Raw genomic sequence first — 24,418 nt, forward strand, 5'->3', positions numbered from 1 at the left:
ATTTTATTTCAAGGGGCGTGTGGAGAAATCCTCGGGTGATAAAATGGATTTTAATTTCTTGTGGGGTGTGGTGGGGCAGTAGATTGAGTCCACGAAGAAGTCAAACGCACGGCTTAGCTTTCAAAAAACCAAGACAACACCACACAAACCAGAATAGAAATAACCTTGATCTTTAGGAGGGCATAGAGGAATTGAGGGGCAATGAGGATAAGGGAGGGGAGAGCATAACCAAAGCCAGTCCTTATAGCCCTCTTTCAATTTTTTTTATGAGTCTTTGTCTCAAAAAGTGGCTTTCTTAACACACTACCATCCTCTCCCCTCAATGGCTCCACGTTGTTAAAGGATTATAGTTGATTATTATTGACCATCTCTTCTAATTTCAGCATGTTTGTCCATGGAAGGAGATCTGCATACTACATTCCCTTTCTCAGTACTTCAATACTTTGACAGGAACCAAGTTTTTGGGTCTTTTATTTATTTATTTTTTATTTTCAGGAGTTGCCAAACTAAAAGCTCAGTGAATCTTGGCTTGTTTTTCCTCAAAACAGGAAGAGGAAGAAATGAACATGAATGAGCAAGAGGTGTTTTTCCTGTTTAAGGTTGAAATAAAAAGTTTGGTTGAGAGACTGGGCACAGGATTGTTTCAACAGATGGTCAGATCATGGTCAAATAGTAAAAGACTGGTTGGTGTTCATCCACTGCCAGATGATTTTGAATAACAGCAGATATGTCCATGAATGCTTCCTTGCTTACTGTAGATACAGTACAGTAGGTTGACTTATTTTGACATTCAAATGGCTGACCAAAGGTTAATGTCTGGATAACCCGTAATTGGGTTTTAACAGTTGGCAGTTGTTTAAGCATTTGAATAGTTGATTAAGGTGACAGCCAACTGTTGACCTGGGGCTTAGTCACTTTTGCTTAGTCAATGATTGGTCACAGCATGGGGTCAGTCTGGTATCTCCATTAAATGGCTGGTTAGATGTTGCTCAACCATACTCCCACATTTGGGAGAGTCCATATTATAGTTTCACACATAATACTCCTTGTCCTTATTTTTCTTACTCTTACCAGCTGTTTTAGTGGCAGGTGCTGTCTTTTCTTTAACCACAGCACCGTTACTCTGTGCTGAGTTGCTGATGTAGTTCCGGGTTTGGTCCACCTGGTAGGACCCTTCATCCCTGTTCCTGTACTTGTACATTGCGTAGAGGAGAATCAGGATGCAAAGAGCAGCTGCTGCCACGATTCCCACAACCATTCCTGTTGTGCTGCTGGACTCCCTGATAACTTCCACTGCTCCTGGGGACCCTTTCTCCCCTGAGCCTGTAGGATTTGCTGTAGGGAAATTTTGGAAATTAGGGGATGAAGTTATAGATGGAAACCTCTGTTTGTTCAGCTTATCTAGCTGGAAGGACGTAGGAATATGGGGATAATGGTCTATATTGGGTTTGGCGGGCTCCCTGTTATTCATTTTGCCGGCAGGGATATTCTGGACATGGTCTGGGGATGTGGTGGAGGTGAGAAGGTCATAAGGAGAGGAGGTTGAACCTCCTGCCCTTGTATTTGGCCGAGATCCTGGAGGTCTCCGTGCTGCACTATCTGGTCTAGATAGTAAGGTTCTATCAGTTACCAATGGAAAACTGGTATAGAAGTCCTCATCATCAGTAGGAGGGAAACTTGATTCAAATACCTCCCCTGAAGCATAACCAGAGACCTCTATCCCCTCCTCGCAATCACTATCCTCTTGCTCAGAAGGGCATGGTGGCCTCAAGTTGGAAGGAACACTCAAGGAATCTTTGGTGGTGTCCAGTGTGAGGACAGTTCGGTAGGTGGGGGGAGGAGGTACAAAAGGGGATCGGGTAGCAATGGGAGGGGTATCTAAGGAATCTTCCGTTATTATAGGTAATATTAACTCCCCTCCTGTAAACAAGACAAAAAAAGAGAAAACAGCAAGAACAGTGTGTGAGTAAAAACCTCAGAATATAAACATACAATCAACACAATGCTATCTTCTAACTCCCTCAAATATCTAAAAATTCTAGATGACCTTAGATAAACCCAGAAATGCTCTACCATACAAATATAACTATCTATCAAGTATGTTGTAATATCAACTACATAATTAATACACAACTTAACAGTAACTATTTAAAAGTATAATTTTGTAGCTACCCTGAATGTTTGTAATAATCTTTCTTAAAGTACCTAGATCATAATTTTCTTCTATCCCTGTGCCATGTTTTTTTTACTTCACGTTGAACATTGTATATTTTTAAAACCATAAATGCCTATTTCCCTATACAGAGAAATATACAGGCTTACCATTAAAACAACCCCATATTTTATATTAATATCCAATTCATATTTGTATCTATCCAATTAGAATTTCTTCATAAACGTTATTTTCCTAAAAACTGACATTTTCTATTGCCCAGAAATCCTGCACTTCTCCATCCTCTTCTTATCTTTCTGCTATTGTAAGAAAAGTTATTTTATTGTATAGTTTATTTTTTTTATATAACTATTTTTCATTACATAACTACCACTTTCTGTTGTAATAATTCCTTAATTTTTGCCACAAATATCTGGTTTAACACCCACTTTAAATTCTGAATTCAATACAAACTGTCCTTTCTAATATACCTCCCACTGATTATATAACAGTTCTTCCTAATTATCTAAAAAAAATGCTACAGTATGTTTATTTCAGCTTCTCTGTGCTCATCAAATAAAATTGATTCAGAATATTTAGACAACTTACATCAAACAATTGGCCACATGTGATTTTAGCATGAAGACAAAAAAAATTACAAAAGAAACTGTGAAACCTCTGGGTAAAAAAAAACACTTTCTTGTTTAATTTACTTTACTGTTTCACGGTCACTTTAAATGTTAAAAAGCTCACTTATTTTACCCAAACATTATATATAAAATATGTTTATTAATATTGGTTTTTAATGTCTTAGGCCTAGCATAGCTTAATGAGTATAACTCTATAAGATATGCTGACCTTTAAAAGGCTTTAAAAAATTATGACCATGAACAATTAAATTATATAGAGATTATGTTACAAAAAATGAAAACAAAAAATAAAAGCAAAACAAAAATAAAAGGAAATTATTGAATAGGGGTAAGGCAGACAGAAACACCCCAGTATATAAAGCTGGCCTTTAATGCAAAAACAACTTACTTTGTATATCAATAGTAAAACAGTTCATTAAACTTCAACAAGTTTTGACAGTATTTCCCTAAGTAAGTGGCTGGCTATTTCTATAAATCTATATGTAACTTACCACACGCTATCCCCAAGCCAATACAGTATTTACACAAAAACCTCTCCCTTTGTATCTAAACTACCTATAGGATTTGTTTCCTCAAAGAATTGTCACTGTTTTGTCAGATATAGATGCAAAAATATAATTGTTTCTGAATAGTAGGTCTAATTTTTTATTTAAATATATTAGCTAAGAGGTGCAGGTGTTCAGGCCTTTGTGGTAACTGAATTTATTAAAAATACTAAATACCTTTATGGTTGGCCATGCCATCTTGTAATCACATAGAAAGTCTAACTTCCGGTACTTCCAAAATGAAAAAAAAAATTAAATGTACAGTACAGTGGTCCCTCAGGATACAATGGCCTCAGGATACAATATTTTCAACATACAATAGTCTTTTCTGGGCCATCGTAAGTTGAAACTAGACTCAACATACAATGTCTCAGACTCAGATCCAACCAATCTAGGCCACTTCTCTGGTAAAATAGCCGTATTAGTTGCCAGTTAGCAGCTATTCCTGATTGTTATATGTAAGGACTTATTTTCATTTTCTCTTATCTTGGGTGACATTTTGGGGCTTTGGAACCGATTACTCAAGTTACAATGGTTTCAGCATACAGTAGCCATCCTGGAACCAATTAATATTGTAAGTTGAGGGACCTCTGTATAACTACACAAAATATCTCATGTGTATTGTATTACAACTAACTGATCTCCAAGCCAACTACTCCCAGTGTTTAACACATTATTGGTCACAGATATTCTCGGCGATCTGGAAGATGTGGCATTGAATAAGCAGTGTGTCTGTATTAAAAACACAAAAAGTTAAATACCCCTAAGACTAGGGCTCCACAGTGATTTATCGTGTGCAATGACCGCACATGCACCCTTTATGTGGTTGTAATAAGCATATAAAAGTGATTGTCCTTCCCTTACTTACTATTATCTTAAAGTTATTCTGTACCTTTTTAATATTGATGATCTATCCTTTGGATAGATCGTCAGCATCTGATCGGCAGGGGTCCAACACCTAGGACACCCACTGATCAGCTGTTTGAGAAGACAGCAAGCTCACAGTACCAATGCAGCCTTCTTGTTGTTTTCCGCAGGCCAGTGACCTCATGACTATGTACATGGCCTAGGCGCGGCTCAGCCACACTTACTTCAATAGCCAAGTACATAGGTCATGTACATAGTCATGACATCACTGGCCTGTGAAAAGCAACGAGAAGGCTGTATCGCTACTGCCAGCACTGCTACCTTCTCAAACAGCTGTTCAATGGGTATAAATTTAATCAGTAATAAAAAGGTACAGAACCCCTTTAAGTAGCATATTGCATTAATTGTTGTGCTGTGATCTCACATATTATCGTATTATCGCCACACATTGTGTGTGATATGGAGCATATAAAATATAATGCCCAAGATCTAAGAAAAATCCAATAAGAGCTACAAATTTACTGTTAAATGTTATGTTGTGTTCATACAAGCGTCATTATTAAAGGGATATTATGGTTACAACAAGTTATTCCTTATCCACTTGATACGGGATAACTGTTCAATCGGTGGATGTATGACCTCTGGGACAGTGGATAGGGGCTAACTTGTTCTTACTAAATGATTAGGTCCTATCAACATCCATAGCCTAGGGACTCATTAGGACAGGGATTTTACTGAAGTATGGTTAAAGGGGTTCTCCGGGAATTAAGAACATGAAAATACTTAAATATTACTTCATTATAAATATATTACCAAATACCTTTCATTAGTTATAATGGCTCATTTTGTCCGGGTAGCAGTCATTAGGAAAAATAAAATGGCTGCCATTTTTCTAGTCCACACAAAACCTGTCCTAAATGCACAGGAGGACAAGTTAAAGAGCTGCGCCATCTTCTTCTCTTACTTTTCAGGGATTATGATCCTGAATACAGTTTAATATGATCTTCAGATGAATCTCTGTAGGAATGGAGTTCATTAGGAGACACAAAGTACAGAGAGGATAGTGGGGGTGTGGATAATGAGCAGAATCACTTGTATGCAGTCTCCATTACCACAGCAGCTCCACATTACCTGTCCGTTCTCTCTGTACTTCATGTCTCCTCATGAACTCCATTCCTAGAGAGATTCAGCAGATCTTATCATCTGTATTCAGGATCATAATCCCTGACAAGTAGAGTAGAGAGGAGGATGAGGCAGTTCTTTAGTTCAGTGTTGTGAAGTAACTTGTCCTCCTGTGTGATTAGGACAGATTTTGTGTGTGCTAATAGGATGGAGGCCATTTTTATTTCTTCTAATGATTGCTCCCTAGACAAATTGAACCATTGTAGCTACTGAAATGTATTTGGGAATATATTTATACTAAAGTAATATTTAAGTATTTTAATTTTCTTAATTACCGGAGAACCCCTTTAAACTTTAGTTGCAAATAAAGGGTATCTTACTCTGGCATATTTTTGTGTGTTTTAAGGGGTTGTACAGGATGGAGAAAACATAGATTCCTTTTTCCAGAAACATTACCACATCTGTTCACAGATTGTGCCTAGTATTTCAACTCGCCTCCACTAAAATACACAATCAGTGTCAGTGGGACATAAAACTTCTGGTCTAGTGACCCATATCCCTAAAGAAGCACCTCTTTCAACTGTAAACGAGTCCTCAGGACATGGCTACAGTTGAAATCTATGATACAGCAGGAAGCCATATGTCATTCTCTAAAGCCACAGGTCACTTGTAAGCCTTTTAATGTTTGCGCACCGGCATCCCTGAGCAAGCAATACATTCTAAGTCATTGCATTATGCTGCTCTGGCCACCAACATTACTGGCTAGAAGAGGCCTCCAACGCTCAATCATCATGTGATCGGGGAAAGGTGAGTATAACTGTTATTACTTTTTGGATAAAAAGGGGAACTATTTGTGATGGGGGGAAACAATTTTCTTATTATGGAGCACTATTCCCTATTAGGGTGCACAAAAGTGTTCATTTTTTGTGTCGTGGGTTAAAGGTGGGATTTACTGCTATTCTGAAACAGAAAGGGAACATAAATAATAATAATAATAATAAAAAAAAAAAACTATTTTTCTGCCCCAAAACTGCAATATCAACCTTCTGCCCAAACCCAAAATATCTACCTTTATTATTTTCTAGTGGCAGATAGGGGTGATTATTACTTTGTAGGAAGCTTTTTTTTTTTGTGAGTGTGCAAAAAGCAGGTCATTATTACTGTGGTGTGTGTGACATAGCTGGTACATTAAATGGGAAGAAGAAACAGCAACGGGCACAAAAGTGTATCAGCAGGAGAGGAAGCTTGCGTAAGTCTGGAGAAGGAAGGGGTGGGGAAAAAATGAGGCGCCAAAGCTCACTGGAGAGCAAACGCTGTAGATAAAATTGTGGCTATAAGAAGTCTTCATTGCAGTTTATGTCAAATGGAAAATATGGGACAAAGTGAACAACTGCAAGCAGAGAAGACTTCAACTGTGAGTCGCTGGATTTTACTGTACTGTAATCACAGTTTCTAAAACTGGTATTGATCACTATATTGTCACTGTATGGTGCTAACATTGGTCTTTGTAATGTGATTTTTATTCAGTAACAGTATATGGTATTATTAAAGGGGTTCTACATTTTGTTTAAACTGATGATTAAACAGCTGATCAGCAGGGGTCCCAGGTGTCGGACCCCCGCCAATCAGATGCTGATGATCTATCCAGAGGATGGATCGCCAGTTAAAACAAACTGTAGAACCCCTTTAAGCTGATACTTGGTGGTAATGCTGTAATGGTCCTGGTGTGGTGGTATTATCTCAGACCTGTATTATTGATAATATTAGAGTTTGTACAGAGACGGTGACTATAGTATGTGACTTGTGTTGACTTTTCAGCAGTGTCCAGAGCCACACTTTATTTAAAACTGACCCTGACCAGTGGACAGGTTGTTGGCTGTAAAAGAGCAGTCATGTTTGTCTAATCCCTCAGAAAACCATTTAATTGGTGAAATATAAATGGAGAAAAACTGCAGTGACTGCTGCTATCTGTCTGTGTTGTGGTTTCTACATAACTATGCACCACTATGCAGTGCTCCGGTAATGTATTGGGCACCGCTGCATAGGTTTTACGGATTATGCATATCTACTTGGCCTTTTACTAAGATATTGCTACGTCCTGTTAATGCAGAGGTACTATATAGTGTTACTCTATTGATTCTCTTCGATGGGACATTTATAAACTACACAGCTAGAATAAATAAAAAACTGATTGTGATTTCTGTCTTGTACTCCATAATTTCTTAGTTGCTTTGAATGTGCATTTATTTATTCATTGGAAAGGAAGTCATTTAGAAATGGCCTTTAGGCCTCATGCACACGACTGTAGTTTTGGTCCGCATCCAATCCGCATTTTTTGCTGATTGCACATGGGCACATTGAATTCTACAAGAATAGGCATTTCTACTAATGGGAGTGAGAAAATTGTGGACTGGACATGGCTGGTATCTGTATTTTGCGTATTTGCAGATTGTGGACGGCAAATTGGCTATGGTTGAGTGCATCAGGCCTTAAACAGATTTAATAAAAATCAAAGCTTCTACTTATTTTGCTCTGTAAGTAACTATGTTGTAGAAATGAACCATCTCATAAGGTCTTGTAGTACCAATAATCTGTCAGCAGATTTGTACTATGACACTGGCTGACCTGTTACATGTGCACTTGGCAGCTGACAGTATCTGTGTTGGTCCCATGTTCATATGTGCTCACATTACTGAGAAAAAAATATGTTTTAAGATATGTAAATTAGCCTCTAGGAGCAACGGGGGCGTCACTGTTCCATCTAGAGGTTCTGCTCTCTCTGCAACTGGCAGTGAAAACATCATAACGCCTGGGTCTGTCAATCGAAGTGGAGAGGGCAAGGTTTTAGAAAGAGCCTCTAGGTACAACAGCAATGCCCAAGTTGCTCCTAGAGGCTCATTAATAAATATAGCATTTTCTTTCTCAGCAATGTGGCCTGCAGTGTCAGACTGGGGTGACTCGGGCCCATCAGGAAATTCATCCTAGGGGCCCACTGTACAGCTACATGAAAATACTACCTGCTCACACGGCGGCTGGCAGCAGCAACGTGCTCAAGATGGTTGATTATAGGGATCCGTGCAGCAACTTTGAGAAGGTGGGTCCCTGGGGAAAAGGACATTTGCTGGCTGTCCTCTGCACGTAGATGCTATCTCAGCTACTGTATGCATCTATAATAAACTAGGGACTTTGTTAAATAATCTACAAAGCTTTGTATATGGACATAGGCTGGTTGAGATACTGTACGCAGTCTATCAATATGTAGGCCACTTGGCTAAGGAATCACTTGGGGATTCATCTGTTCCCCCGTGCGCCAGTCCGAGCCTGGATGCCTTCAGCTGCCAAGGGCACGTGCAACAGGTCAAATAGTTCAAATAGGTGCAAATCTACTGACAGAATTAAAATATAGGTAACTAACTATTATTTGGCAATAAAGCTTGCTGCTGCAATCATAGTGTGCTTGTAATGAGATAACTGTCATGTCATGAGGGTCCATGTCATATTAGCTGTATGCTACAGTATATATTTTGCTTATGAGTATGTTATGCTTCGATTGTCGTCTACTTCCCAACAAAATGCCAATTGCATTACTAATAAATGTTTTTACATCTTTACCATGAACCGCACTCTGCTTGGAAGCAGAGCCCCCTGTGTTGGAAAGTACATGGTGACTGTAAAAGGATAGACAATCTGGGCTCTTAGAAACTATGCTTCCCCGTGTGTCTCAGTATTGTATTGTCTGAACTGTTCTGTACATTGTCTGAACTGTTGCTATTCTCCATAGTCTAGCTAAACAAAGTACTATCAGTATTCAATATGCATTTAGGATACATTTTACCTTATATCTTTGGCAAATATAACACTATATCTAAATACAGCAGCTCCTGTATATCTTATATGTTGTATCCCGAACACACTGACTCCCCGAATTGCTGTTCAATCAGCTACATTCCTCTAGCTCTAATTTCAAGAAAACCCTTCTGATACTAAAGCTGTTTTGTTAAATTGATGCCACATTGCCCTGTTTTTATATGTTGTAGGTTTCTAGGTAATTCTTTTCATTTCTGTCCTTTATTCGTTTAAGTCTTACCAGTGCTGGGCTCACATTCTTCCAAATCTTCATCATCACTGGGACACTCAGCCGAGGCTACAAGTAGGTCATCAGAATTCTGAAGAAAACAAATAGAAAACCGCTTTTTAGTTACTCTTTAATAAATCATGTTGTGGTAGCCTATCACGGAAAAGTAAAGCAAAGACCTGACGGACATTATTTGTCACATACAATATTAGACTTTTATCATTTGCACAAGAATAAGTACTGTACATGAATGTTAGTACATGAAGTTTGGCGAGGATCATGCCATTCTGAAGTATTCCATTTAGTGGGAACATTCAAAAAGTTCTTCCAAGTGTGTGCCCTGGAGGTATGAAGGTCTAATGGGTCTCTTTCTACCGCGCTGGAAAAAGCACGTCTTCCCCATCCCCAGGGCGGCTCTTAGATTTAGTTCTAGAAAGGACCAAACTGCTGCTACAAGCTAGATGGCATGCCCTTAAACAGCGAAGAAGATGCAGAACTCCCATGAGCCCCATGACTCCTTTAAATAGCTGATTCCAGGGGTGCCAGAAGTCGGATTGCCACTGTTCTGATATTGATGACTTATTCAGAGAATAGATTATCAATAGCGTAGCATTGCAGAACCTCCTTAATGGAAACTGAGAATTGAATTTGTCCAGATTGGATGTCCGTTCTTTGAGATTTAATGTAAATGCTGACTATAAAAACAGCTTTCTTTGTATGTGAGTAGGAGAGTGCTGCGTTCTCTTCTAAGCTAGTTGTAAGCACTTCCATTTCTTTTTCTGAGTGCAACTTCTTTCTACTACATTTCAAAAAAACACATCCAATGGCCAAAAGTAGGCCAAAAATACACACTTCAGGCCTATGTGTGGCTAACAAAGTCTGTAAGCAAATTATACTTGTATATATTTATCTGAAGAATTTATGGATATTTGCAGAACATAAAACCTATATGCAATGTGAACCTAGTCTAAATGATCAGACATTGCCCGTTTGGCATAGTGTCAGTTTAGGATCATAGTTTTTTTTACATACTGTATGTTGCTGATATCATTTTATTAAGTAGCTTCAGTAACATTGGGTTTGTTCTAATCGTAATATAATTTACTAATGAGTCATTGCTATTTTCTACTATCATCTTAAATATTTCGCTATTGGTAAGGGCTGTTTAGCATCCAGCATTCTTTATTGTCAGCTCCTTGCTGACTTAAAAAAACCATTAAGGGAATGCGTCATTAGAAAATGAACTATTATATACATAAATTTTTTTTAAATTAAAGGGAATCTGTTGCTTAATCTATATATATAAAAAAGGACGTATATATATATATGTATGTATGTTCCGTGATCACTCAAAAACGCAGCCATAGATTTCAACGAAACTTGGTATACACATCCCTTGCTACCTGGAAATAAATCTTGTGGGGGTCTCAGCTCTCTAGGACTTACCGTTCCTGAGATATTCCCAAAAATGACCTGCATTAGCCAATACAAGCCTGCAGGTCTTTCTCTTCATATCCCAACTGCCATACACATGGTCACGTGTCCCTTATCAGCCAATAGAAGCTCATAGGGCCCTTAGTCTCCACATACACACAGTTTTACTCCAGGTTTCCATAACAACCCAGCCATTTTACTTCACTGCTGTAGGTCTTTAGGCTAGGGCTGCACAACGGCATGTGTCTAAGGTATTGCACTGCAACATGTGACATGCTGCGACTGCGACACAACAGTCGCAGAAAAATCTATCTTGGATGGATTTTTTGCAACTGTTCTGTCGCAGCATGTCACATGTCGCAGTGCGACACCATAGCCTATCATTATAAAAATTGTTGAGACAAAATGTCGCATGACACATGTCATCGTGTAGCCCTAGCATTAAAGGGGCAGGGCGCTGTGGAAGTCACTGTTAAAGGGGTGGGCACTGTGGATGTTACTGTTAAAGGGGCGGACACTGTGGAGGTCACTGTTAAGGGGACAGAGGCCAGTATTAAAGGGGCAACTGCTGTGGAGGTCACTTTTAAGGCAGCAGGGTACTGTGAGGTCACTGTTTAGGCAGCAGGGTACTGTGAGGTCACTGTTTAGGCAGCAGGGTACTGTGAGGTCACTGTTTAGGCAGCAGGGTACTGTGAGGTCACTGTTTAGGCAGCAGGGTACTGTGAGGCCACTGTTAAGGGGGTGGGCCCCTGAGGTGGTCAAGGTCAAGTAGGGTTGTTTCAATACCAAAATTTTGATTCGGTTTTGATGGCATAAAAATTTTTTGCGATACTCTATACCATTCGATACCATGCAAAAAAAAAAAACGCCAAAAAAGCCGCGTGCATCCGGCCCATAATCAAACAGTCCTATCCTAATTTTGGGGCAGACAAGGTGACTAAAAGAAATGGTGACTTGCGCGTTTTTTTTTTTCTTTAATGGTGTTCACCGCATAGAAGATTTTTTAAATATTTTAAAAGTTTGGACTTTTCGAACGTGGCGATATGTAATATGTTTATTTATTTATTGTTTATATATTTTATATCTAAAATTGGGAAAGGGGGTGATTTATACTTATATTTTGGTGTGTGTTTTTTTAGCTTTTATTTTTTTAAACTTTTTATGTGGTAACTATTTCCCCCCCTTAGGGGCTAGAACCTGGGATCTTTTAATCCCTTGTCCTAGTCACCCTGATAGAGCTGAATAGGATCTCACACTCTCCCTGCTGCCCTGTGCATAGTGCACACAGCAGCAGAGAGATTACCATGGAGGGCTTCAGCAGCGTCCTGGCTGCCATGGTAACCGATCGGAGCCCCAGGATTACACTGCTGGGGCTCCAATCAGAAGCTGCCACTGCACCACCAATGAGAGGAGGTGAGTGGACTCTGTGGCCACTTCCACCAATGATTTTAATACTGGGGAGGAGGGGGGGCGCACTGTGCCACCAATGATAATTAACGTTTAATACAAATACAACCCGCGGCAGAAACACATTGCCGGCAGCCGACCTCTGACAGGAAGCTGTGATCAGTGGCAGTCAACCCCTCAGGTGCGGTACCTGAGGGGTTAATTGCCGCAGATCGCAGCGCCCTGTCAGGGGTCGGATGCCGGCAATGTGTTTCTGCCGCCGCCTGCATTTGTAATGTATTAAACATTAGCTATCATTGGTGGCGCAGTGGCCACAGCCCCTCCCCTCTCCCCTCTCTCCTCTCATTGGTGGCGCAGTGGCCACAGCCCCTCCCCCTCCTCAGCACTTCTGTGCTCTCATTGGAGGCAGCGGCAGCAGCACAGGGGGGAGGGAACAGCCTGCCACATCGCTCGGCATTCCTGCTAGGCCAGAAGTTTGTGAAAAGCCTTCTGGCCCCCTTCACTTTAATGGGGACTAGACTGAGATCCATTCGTATTCCCCCAAATATTCAGAGAATCGGCGGGAAGAAAACTACTGAAGGACAGGGAATAGGTGTCTTATCATGTGGGGTCCAAACTAGTGGAGGGTCCAGTGTTTGAATAAAACAGTGGTTGTACTGTCTACTGACGCTCCAATCAAATCAATGAGACTGCTGGTGATAGCAGAGTGCTATACGTGGCTATCTGTGGCAGTTCCATAGCTATCAATGGAACAGCAGCATACATGGGAGATCACTGCTCCATTCAAATCAAGGAACACAGATTCCTGTTCTATTGATTAGCAGGGATCCCAGTGGTCGGACCCTGAGAATCAGACACATGCCCTATCATGTGGAAAAAAAAGCCTTTTTATTACTGTATTATATTACTTTATGAGTAGTTATACATAGATTAAGGGTACTTTCACTCTTGCGGCAGGACGGATCCGACAGGCTGTTCACCATGTCGGATCCGTCCTGCGGCTATTTCGCCGTGCCGCCAGAGCGCCTCTCCGTCCCCATTGAATATAATGGGGACGGGGGCGGAGCTCCGGCGCAGCACGGCGGTGCACGGCGAAAGCCGCCAGACTAAAAAGTCCTGCATGTCCAAAATAGCCGCAGGATGGATCCGACATGGTGAACAGCCTGTCGGATCCGTCCTGCTGCAAGAGTAAAAGTACCCTAAGCAATGGGTCATTGTTGGATAAACATTTAACAAGAAAATAATACATTTGGCTTTAGTAGGTCAATATTATAAAAAAATCGAATGTTTTAAATAAACCTAAAAATAATTAGCACCTGTAGACAAACAGCATGTATAAATATGGTATCTACAGACGTGGACAAAATTGTTGGTACCCTTTGGTCAATGAAAGAAAAAGTCACAATGGTCACAGAAATAACTTTAATCTGACAAAAGTAATAATAAATTAAAATTCTATAAATGTTAACCAATGAAAGTCAGACATTGTTTTTCAACCATGCTTCAACAGAATTATGTAAAAAAATAAACTCATGAAACAGGCATGGACAAAAATGATGGTACCCCTAACTTAATATTTTGTTGCGCAACCTTTTGAGGCAATCACTGCAATCAAACGCTTCCTGTAACTGTCAATGAGACATCTGCACCTCTCAGCAGGTATTTTGGCCCACTCCTCATGAGCAAACTGCTCCAGTTGTCTCCGGTTTGAAGGGTGCCTTTTCCAGACTGCATGTTTCAGCTCCTTCCAAAGATGCTCAATAGGATTGAGGTCAGGGCTCATAGAAGGCCACTTTAGAATAGTCCAATTTTTTCCTCTTAGCCATTCTTGGGTGTTTTTAGCGGTGTGTTTTGGGTCATTGTCCTGTTGCAAGACCCATGACCTGCGACTGAGACCAAGCTTTCTGACACTGGCTAGTACATTTCTCTCTAGAATTCCTTGATAGTCTTGAGATTTCATTGTACCCTGCACAGATTCAAGACACCCTGTGCCAGACGCAGCAAAGCAGCCCCAGAACATAACAGAGCCTCCTCCATGTTTCACAGTAGGGACAGTGTTCTTTTCTTGATATGCTTCATTTTTTCGTCTGTGAACATACAGCTGATGTGCCTTGGCAAAAACTTCGATTTTTGTCTCATCTGTCCACAGGACATTCTCCCAGAAGCTTTGTGGCTTGTCAACATGTAGTTTGGCATATTCCAGTCTTGCTTTTTTATGATTCGTTTTCAACAATGGTGTCCTCCTTGGTCGTCTCCCATGTAGTCCACTTTGGCTCAAACAACGACGGATGGTGCGATCTGACACTGATGTTCCTTGAGCATGAAGTTCACCTTGAATCTCTTTAGAAGTCTTTCTAGGCTCTTTTGTTACCATTCGGATTATCCGTCTCTTAGATTTGTCATCAATTTTCCTCCTGCGGCCACGTCCAGGGAGGTTGGCTACAGTCCCATGGATCTTAAACTTATGAATAATATGTGCAACTGTACTCACAGGAACATCTAGTTGCTTGGAGATGGTCTTATAGCCTTTACCTTTAACATGCTTGTCTATAATTTTCTTTCTGATCTCTTGAGACAGCTCTTTCCTTTGCTTCCTCTGGTCCATGTCGAGTGTGGTACACACCATATCACCAAACAACACAGTGATTACCTGGAGCCATATATATAGGCCCAATGGCTGATTACAAGGTTGTAGACACCTGTGATGCTAATTAGTGGACACACCTTGAATTAACATGTCCCTTTGGTCACATTATGTTCTGTGTTTTCTAGGGGTACCATCATTTTTGTCCATGCCTGTTTCATGAGTTTATTTTTTTACATAATTCTGTTGAAGCATGGTTGAAAAACAATGTCTGACTTTCATTGGTTAACATTTATAGAATTTTAATTTATTATTACTTTTGTCAGATTAAAGTTATTTCTGTGACCATTGTGACTTTTTCTTTCATTGACCAAAGGGTACCAACAATTTTGTCCACGTCTGTATATCTTAAAAAAGGAAACGTATACACTGTATGAAGGGCCACCTACATCTGAGCCCAGAAGTCACCTTTTACTGGTATCTGCAGTATTTTACTAATTTCACTTAATAGATTATCAGAACTATTCACTTTACATGATACATATACTATTTTCTTTCCATATACAACATAATTAGAGTTGAGCGAACACCTGGATGTTCGGGTTCGAGAAGTTCGGCCGAACATCCCGGAAATGTTCGGGTTCGGGATCCGAACCCGATCCGAACTTCGTCCCGAACCCGAACCCCATTGAAGTCAATGGGGACCCGAACTTTTCGGCACTAAAACGGCTGTAAAACAGCCCAGGAAAGGGCTAGAGGGCTGCAAAAGGCAGCAACATGTAGGTAAATCCCCTGCAAACAAATGTGGATAGGGAAATTAATTAAAATAAAAATTAAATAAATAAAAATTAACCAAAATCAATTGGAGAGAGGTTCCATAGCAGAGAATCTGGCTTCCCGTCACCCACCACTGGAACAGTCCATTCTCAGATATTTAGGCCCCGGCACCCAGGCAGAGGAGAGAGGTCCCGTAACAGAGAATCTGTCTTCATGTCAGCAGAGAATTAGTCTGCATGTCATAGCAGAGAATGAGGCTTCACGTCAGCCACCACTGCAACAGTCCATTGGCATATATTTAGGCCTAGCACACAGGCAGAGGAGAGAGGTCCCGTAACAGAGAATCTGGCTTCATGTCAGCAGAGAATCAGTCTGCATGTCATAGCAGAGAATGAGGCTTCACGTCAGCCACCACTGCAACAGTCCATTGGCATATATTTAGGCCCAGCACACACACAGGCAGAGGAGAGAGGTCCCGTAACAGAGAATCTGTCTTCATGTCAGCAGAGAATTAGTCTGCATGTCATAGCAGAGAATGAGGCTTCACGTCACCCACCACTGCAACAGTCCATTGGCATATATTTAGGCCTAGCACACAGGCAGAGCAGAGAGGTCCCGTAACAGACAATCTGGCTTCATGACAGCAGAGAATCAGTCTGCATGTCATAGCAGAGAATGAGGCTTCACGTCACCCACCACTGCAACAGTCCATTGGCATATATTTAGGCCTAGCACACAGGCAGAGGAGAGAGGTCCCGTAACAGAGAATCTGTCTTCATGTCAGCAGAGAATCAGTCTGCATGTCATAGCAGAGAATGAGGCTTCACGTCAGCCACCACTGCAACAGTCCATTGGCATATATTTAGGCCCAGCACCCAGGCAGAGGAGGGAGGTCCCGTAACAGAGAATCTGTCTTCATGTCAGCAGAGAATTAGTCTGCATGTCATAGCAGAGAATGAGGCTTCACGTCAGCCACCACTGCAACAGTCCATTGGCATATATTTAGGCCCAGCACACACACAGGCAGAGGAGAGAGGTCCCGTAACAGAGAATCTGGCTTCATGTCAGCAGAGAATCAGTCTGCATGTCATAGCAGAGAATGAGGCTTCACGTCAGCCACCACTGCAACAGTCCATTGGCATATATTTAGGCCCAGCACACACACAGGCAGAGGAGAGAGGTCCCGTAACAGAGAATCTGGCTTCATGTCAGCAGAGAATCAGTCTGCATGTCATAGCAGAGAATGAGGCTTCACGTCAGCCACCACTGCAACAGTCCATTGGCATATATTTAGGCCCAGCACACACACAGGCAGAGGAGAGAGGTCCCGTAACAGAGAATCTGGCTTCATGTCAGCAGAGAATCAGTCTGCATGTCATAGCAGAGAATGAGGCTTCACGTCAGCCACCACTGCAACAGTCCATTGGCATATATTTAGGCCCAGCACCCAGGCAGAGGAGGGAGGTCCCGTAACAGAGAATCTGTCTTCATGTCAGCAGAGAATTAGTCTGCATGTCATAGCAGAGAATGAGGCTTCACGTCAGCCACCACTGCAACAGTCCATTGGCATATATTTAGGCCCAGCACACACACAGGCAGAGGAGAGAGGTCCCGTAACAGAGAATCTGGCTTCATGTCAGCAGAGAATCAGTCTGCATGTCATAGCAGAGAATGAGGCTTCACGTCAGCCACCACTGCAACAGTCCATTGGCATATATTTAGGCCCAGCACACACACAGGCAGAGGAGAGAGGTCCCGTAACAGAGAATCTGGCTTCATGTCAGCAGAGAATCAGTCTGCATGTCATAGCAGAGAATGAGGCTTCACGTCAGCCACCACTGCAACAGTCCATTGGCATATATTTAGGCCCAGCACACACACAGGCAGAGGAGAGAGGTCCCGTAACAGAGAATCTGGCTTCATGTCAGCAGAGAATCAGTCTGCATGTCATAGCAGAGAATGAGGCTTCACGTCAGCCACCACTGCAACAGTCCATTGGCATATATTTAGGCCCAGCACACACACAGGCAGAGGAGAGAGGTCCCGTAACAGAGAATCTGTCTTCATGTCAGCAGAGAATTAGTCTGCATGTCATAGCAGAGAATGAGGCTTCACGTCACCCACCACTGCAACAGTCCATTGGCATATATTTAGGCCTAGCACACAGGCAGAGCAGAGAGGTCCCGTAACAGACAATCTGGCTTCATGACAGCAGAGAATCAGTCTGCATGTCATAGCAGAGAATGAGGCTTCACGTCACCCACCACTGCAACAGTCCATTGGCATATATTTAGGCCTAGCACACAGGCAGAGCAGAGAGGTCCCGTAACAGACAATCTGGCTTCATGTCAGCAGAGAATCAGTCTGCATGTCATAGCAGAGAATGAGGCTTCACGTCACCCACCACTGCAACAGTCCATTGGCATATATTTAGGCCTAGCACACAGGCAGAGCAGAGAGGTCCCGTAACAGACAATCTGGCTTCATGACAGCAGAGAATCAGTCTGCATGTCATAGCAGAGAATGAGGCTTCACGTCACCCACCACTGCAACAGTCCATTGGCATATATTTAGGCCTAGCACACAGGCAGAGCAGAGAGGTCCCGTAACAGACAATCTGGCTTCATGTCAGCAGAGAATCAGTCTGCATGTCATAGCAGAGAATGAGGCTTCACGTCACCCACCACTGCAACAGTCCATTGGCATATATTTAGGCCTAGCACACAGGCAGAGCAGAGAGGTCCCGTAACAGACGATCTGGCTTCATGTCAGCAGAGAATCAGTCTGCATGTCATAGCAGAGAATCAGGCTTCACGTCAGCCACCACTGCAACAGTCCATTGTCATAAATTTAGGCCCAGCACCCAGGCAGAGGAGAGAGGTCCCGTAACAGACAATCTGGCTTCATGTCAGCAGAGAATTAGTCTGCATGTCATAGCAGAGAATCAGGCTTCATGTCAGCCACCACTGCAACAGTCCATTGGCATATATTTAGGCCTAGCACACAGGCAGAGGAGAGGTTCATTCAACTTTGGGTAGCATCGCAATATAATGGTAAAATGAAAATAAAAATAGGATTGAATGAGGAAGTGCCCTGGAGTCCAATAATATATGGTTATGGGGAGGTAGTTAATGTCTAATCTGGACAAGGGACGGACAGGTCCTGTGGGATCCATGCCTGGTTCATTTTTATGAACGTCAGCTTGTCCACATTGGCTGTAGACAGGCGGCTGCGTTTGTCTGTAATGACGCCCCCTGCCGTGCTGAATACACGTTCAGACAAAACGCTGGCTGCCGGGCAGGCCAGCACCTCCAAGGCATAAAAGGCTAGCTCTGGCCACGTGGACAATTTAGAGACCCAGAAGTTGAATGGGGCCGAACCATCAGTCAGTACGTGGAGGGGTGTGCACACGTACTGTTCCACCATGTTAGTGAAATGTTGCCTCCTGCTAACACGTTGCGTATCAGGTGGTGGTGCAGTTAGCTGTGGCGTGTTGACAAAAGTTTTCCACATCTCTGCCATGCTAACCCTGCCCTCAGAGGAGCTGGCCGTGACACAGCTGCCTTGGCGACCTCTTGCTCCTCCTCTGCCTTGGCCTTGGGCTTCCACTTGTTCCCCTGTGACATTTGGGAATGCTCTCAGTAGCGCGTCTACCAACGTGCGCTTGTACTCGCGCATCTTCCTATCACGCTCCAGTGCAGGAAGTAAGGTGGGCACATTGTCTTTGTAGCGTGGATCCAGCAGGGTGGCAACCCAGTAGTCCGCACAGGTTAAAATGTGGGCAACTCTGCTGTCGTTGCGCAGGCACTGCAGCATGTAGTCGCTCATGTGTGCCAGGCTGCCCAGGGGTAAGGACAAGCTGTCCTCTGTGGGAGGCGTATCGTCATCGTCCTGCCTTTCCCCCCAGCCACGCACCAGTGATGGACCCGAGCTGCGTTGGGTGCCACCCCGCTGTGACCATGCTTCATCCTCATCCTCCTCCACCTCCTCCTCATCCTCGTCCTCCTCGTCCTCCAGTAGTGGGCCCTGGCTGGCCACATTTGTACCTGGCCTCTGCTGTTGCAAAAAACCTCCCTCTGAGTCACTTCGAAGAGACTGGCCTGAAAGTGCTAAAAATGACCCCTCTTCCTCATCCTCCTCCTCCTCCTCCTGGGCCACCTCCTGTTCCATCATCGCCCTAAGTGTTTTCTCAAGGAGACATAGAAGTGGTATTGTAACGCTGATAACGGTGTCATCGCCACTGGCCATGTTGGTGGAGTACTCGAAACAGCGCAACAGGGCACACAGGTCTCGCATGGAGGCCCAGTCATTGGTGGTGAAGTGGTGCTGTTCTGTAGTGCGACTGACCCGTGCGTGCTGCAGCTGAAACTCCACTATGGCCTGCTGCTGCTCGCACAGTCTGTCCAGCATGTGCAAGGTGGAGTTCCACCTGGTGGGCACGTCGCATATGAGGCGGTGAGCGGGAAGGCCGAAGTTACGCTGTAGCGCAGACAGGCGAGCAGCGGCAGGATGTGAACGCCGGAAGCGCGAACAGACGGCCCGCACTTTATGCAGCAGCTCTGACATGTCGGGGTAGTTGTGAATGAACTTCTGCACCACCAAATTCAGCACATGCGCCAAGCAAGGGATGTGCGTCAAATTGGCTAGTCCCAGAGCTGCAACGAGATTTCGCCCATTATCACACACCACCAGGCCGGGCTTGAGGCTCACCGGCAGCAACCACTCGTCGGTCTGTTGTTCAATACCCCGCCACAACTCCTGTGCGGTGTGGGGCCTGTCCCCCAAACATATGAGTTTCAGAATGGCCTGCTGACGTTTACCCCGGGCTGTGCTGAAGTTGGTGGTGAAGGTGTGTGGCTGACTGGATGAGCAGGTGGAAGAAGAGGAGGAGGAAGCCGAGAAGGAGGAGGTGGCAACAGGAGGCAAAGAATGTTGCCCTGCGATCCTTGGCGGCGGCAGGACGTGCGCCAAACAGCTCTCCGCCTGGGGCCCAGCTGCCACTACATTTACCCAGTGTGCAGTTAGGGAGATATAGCGTCCCTGGCCGTGCTTACTGGTCCACATATCTGTGGTTAGGTGGACCTTGCTACAGATGGCGTTGCGCAGTGCACACTTGATTTTATCGGATACTTGGTTGTGCAGGGAAGGCACGGCTCTCTTGGAGAAGTAGTGCCGGCTGGGAACAACATACTGTGGGACAGCAAGCGACATGAGCTGTTTGAAGCTGTCTGTGTCCACCAGCCTAAATGACAGCATTTCATAGGCCAGTAGTTTAGAAATGCTGGCATTCAGGGCCAGGGATCGAGGGTGGCTAGGTGGGAATTTACGCTTTCTATCAAATGTTTGTGAGATGGAGAGCTGAACGCTGGCGTGTGACATGGTTGAGACGCTTGGTGACGGAGGTGGTGGTGGTGGTGTTGGTGGTACATCCCCTGTTTGCTGGGCGGCAGGTGCCAACGTTCCTCCAGAGGCGGAGGAAGAGGCCGAGGCGGCAGCAGCAGAATAGGCCGAGGCGGCAGCAGCAGAAGAGGTAGCAGGGGGAGCCTGAGTGACTTCCTTGGTTTTAAGGTGTTTACTCCACTGCAGTTCATGCTTTGCATGCAGGTGCCTGGTCATGCAGGTTGTGCTCAGGTTCAGAACGTTAATGCCTCGCTTCAGGCTCTGATGGCACAGCGTGCAAACCACTCGGGTCTTGTCGTCAGCACATTGTTTGAAGAAGTGCCATGCCAGGGAACTCCTTGAAGCTGCCTTTGGGGTGCTCGGTCCCAGATGGCGGCGGTCAGTAGCAGGCGGAGTCTCTTGGCGGCGGGTGTTCTGCTTTTGCCCACTGCTCCCTCTTTTGCTACGCTGTTGGCTCGGTCTCACCACTGCCTCTTCCTCCGAACTGTGAAAGTCAGTGGCACGACCTTCATTCCATGTGGGGTCTAGGACCTCATCGTCCCCTGCATCGTCTTCCACCCAGTCTTGATCCCTGACCTCCTGTTCAGTCTGCACACTGCAGAAAGACGCAGCAGTTGGCACCTGTGTTTCGTCATCATCAGAGACATGCTGAGGTGGTATTCCCATGTCCTCATCATCAGGAAACATAAGTGGTTGTGCGTCAGTGCATTCTATGTCTTTCACCGCTGGGGAAGGGCTAGGTGGATGCCCTTGGGAAACCCTGCCAGCGGAGTCTTCAAACAGCATAAGAGACTGCTGCATAACTTGAGGCTGAGACAGTTTCCCTGGTATGCATGGGGGTGATGTGACAGACTGATGGGGTTGGTTTTCAGGCGCCATCTGTGCGCTTTCTGCAGAAGACTGGGTGGGAGATAATGTGAACGTGCTGGATCCACTGTCGGCCACCCAATTGACTAATGCCTGTACCTGCTCAGGCCTTACCATCCTTAGAACGGCATTGGGCCCCACCATATATCGCTGTAAATTCTGGCGGCTACTGGGACCTGAGGTAGTTGGTACACTAGGACGTGTGGATGTGGCAGAACGGCCACGTCCTCTCCCAGCACCAGAGGGTCCACTAACACCACCACGACCATGTCCACGTCCGCGTCCCTTACTAGATGTTTTTCTCATTGTTATGGTTCACCACAACAACAAATATATTATTTGGCCCAATGTATTGTATTCAAATTCAGCGGGATATAAATTTGAGGCCTAGTATTTAGGCGCTGGGTGACCGGTATGGATTTAGTGACAGAATTAGACTTGGAAATGCACAGAAGCGTGTGTGTGAAGTTATTCTGAATGACCCAATGTGCACCTTGAATATTATATACCCTTTTTGGGATAGATTTCAAATAGCTCTGATATAGCAGGAACCACTAAATTATGAAATTGCTAAATTGGGAATTGTACTTCAACCCAGAACAAAAAATGTGCTTTGACGGGCACTAAATAACTTTCCCAGCTACAACAGTACAGCGGTAACGAGAGATTTAGAGGGATTTAAATTTGAGGCCTAGTATTTAGGCGCTGGGTGACAGGTATGGGTTTAGTGACAGAATTAGACTTGGAAATACACAGTAGCGGGTGTGTGTGAAGTTATTCTGAATGACCCAATGTGCACCTTCAATATTATATACCCTTTTTGGGATAGATTTCAAATAGCTCTGATATAGCAGGAACCACTAAATTATGAAATTGCTAAATTGGGAATTGTACTTCAACCCAGAACAAAAAATGTGCTTTGACGGACACTAAATATCTTGCCCAGCAACAACAGTACAGCGGTGGGTAACGAGAGATTTAGAGGGATTTAAATTTGAGGCCTAGTATTTAGGCGCTGGGTCACCGGTATGGATTTAGTGACAGAATTAGACTTGGAAATGCACAGAAGCGTGTGTGTGAAGTTATTCTGAATGACCCTATGTGCACCTTCAATATTATATACCCTTTTAGGGATAGATTTCAAATAGCTCTGATATAGCAGAAACCACTAAATTATGAAATTGCTAAATTGGGAATTGTACTTCAACCCAGAACAAAAAATGTGCTTTGACGGACACTAAATATCTTGCCCAGCAACAACAGTACAGCGGTGGGTAACGAGAGATTTAGAGGGATTTAAATTTGAGGCCTAGTATTTAGGCGCTGGGTGACAGGTATGGGTTTAGTGACAGAATTAGACTTGGAAATACACAGTAGCGGGTGTGTGTGAAGTTATTCTGAATGACCCAATGTGCACCTTCAATATTATATACCCTTTTTGGGATAGATTTCAAATAGCTCTGATATAGCAGGAACCACTAAATTATGAAATTGCTAAATTGGGAATTGTACTTCAACCCAGAACAAAAAATGTGCTTTGACGGACACTAAATATCTTGCCCAGCAACAACAGTACAGTGGTGGGTAACGAGAGATTTAGAGGGATTTAAATTTGAGGCCTAGTATTTAGGCGCTGGGTCACCGGTATGGATTTAGTGACAGAATTAGACTTGGAAATGCACAGAAGCGTGTGTGTGAAGTTATTCTGAATGACCCTATGTGCACCTTCAATATTATATACCCTTTTAGGGATAGATTTCAAATAGCTCTGATATAGCAGAAACCACTAAATTATGAAATTGCTAAATTGGGAATTGTACTTCAACCCAGAACAAAAAATGTGCTTTGACGGACACTAAATATCTTGCCCAGCAACAACAGTACAGCGGTGGGTAACGAGAGATTTAGAGGGATTTAAATTTGAGGCCTAGTATTTAGGCGCTGGGTCACCGGTATGGATTTAGTGACAGAATTAGACTTGGAAATGCACAGAAGCGTGTGTGTGAAGTTATTCTGAATGACCCAATGTGCACCTTCAATATTATATACCCTTTTAGGGATAGATTTCAAATAGCTCTGATATAGCAGAAACCACTAAATTATGAAATTGCTAAATTGGGAATTGTACTTCAACCCAGAACAAAAAATGTGCTTTGACGGACACTAAATATCTTGCCCAGCAACAACAGTACAGCGGTGGGTAACGAGAGATTTAGAGGGATTTAAATTTGAGGCCTAGTATTTAGGCGCTGGGTCACCGGTATGGATTTAGTGACAGAATTAGACTTGGAAATGCACAGAAGCGTGTGTGTGAAGTTATTCTGAATGACCCTATGTGCACCTTCAATATTATATACCCTTTTAGGGATAGATTTCAAATAGCTCTGATATAGCAGAAACCACTAAATTATGAAATTGCTAAATTGGGAATTGTACTTCAACCCAGAACAAAAAATGTGCTTTGACGGACACTAAATATCTTGCCCAGCAACAACAGTACAGCGGTGGGTAACGAGAGATTTAGAGGGATTTAAATTT

At 43.4% G+C, this 24,418-nt stretch overlaps 1 protein-coding gene across 2 annotated transcripts in view; it reads right to left on the reverse strand.

Annotated features, from left to right (window-relative positions):
• Positions 1 to 548: 548 nt before the first annotated feature.
• The window catches only part of NRXN2 (neurexin 2), an 858,623-nt gene continuing 834,753 nt past the window's right edge, over positions 549 to 24,418 (reverse strand). For both annotated transcript variants that reach the window (XM_044270141.1, XM_044270142.1), the window contains 2 exons: positions 9,424 to 9,502; positions 549 to 1,920 (listed from right to left, as the gene is read on the reverse strand). In XM_044270141.1, coding sequence (XP_044126076.1) covers positions 1,031 to 1,920; positions 9,424 to 9,502 — 969 coding nt within the window. In that variant the 3' untranslated portion in view covers positions 549 to 1,030. The remainder of the gene's footprint in view (positions 1,921 to 9,423; positions 9,503 to 24,418) is intronic.

The sequence above is a fragment of the Bufo gargarizans genome, chromosome 10, assembly GCF_014858855.1.
Source record: "Bufo gargarizans isolate SCDJY-AF-19 chromosome 10, ASM1485885v1, whole genome shotgun sequence".
Lineage (NCBI taxonomy): Eukaryota > Metazoa > Chordata > Amphibia > Anura > Bufonidae > Bufo > Bufo gargarizans.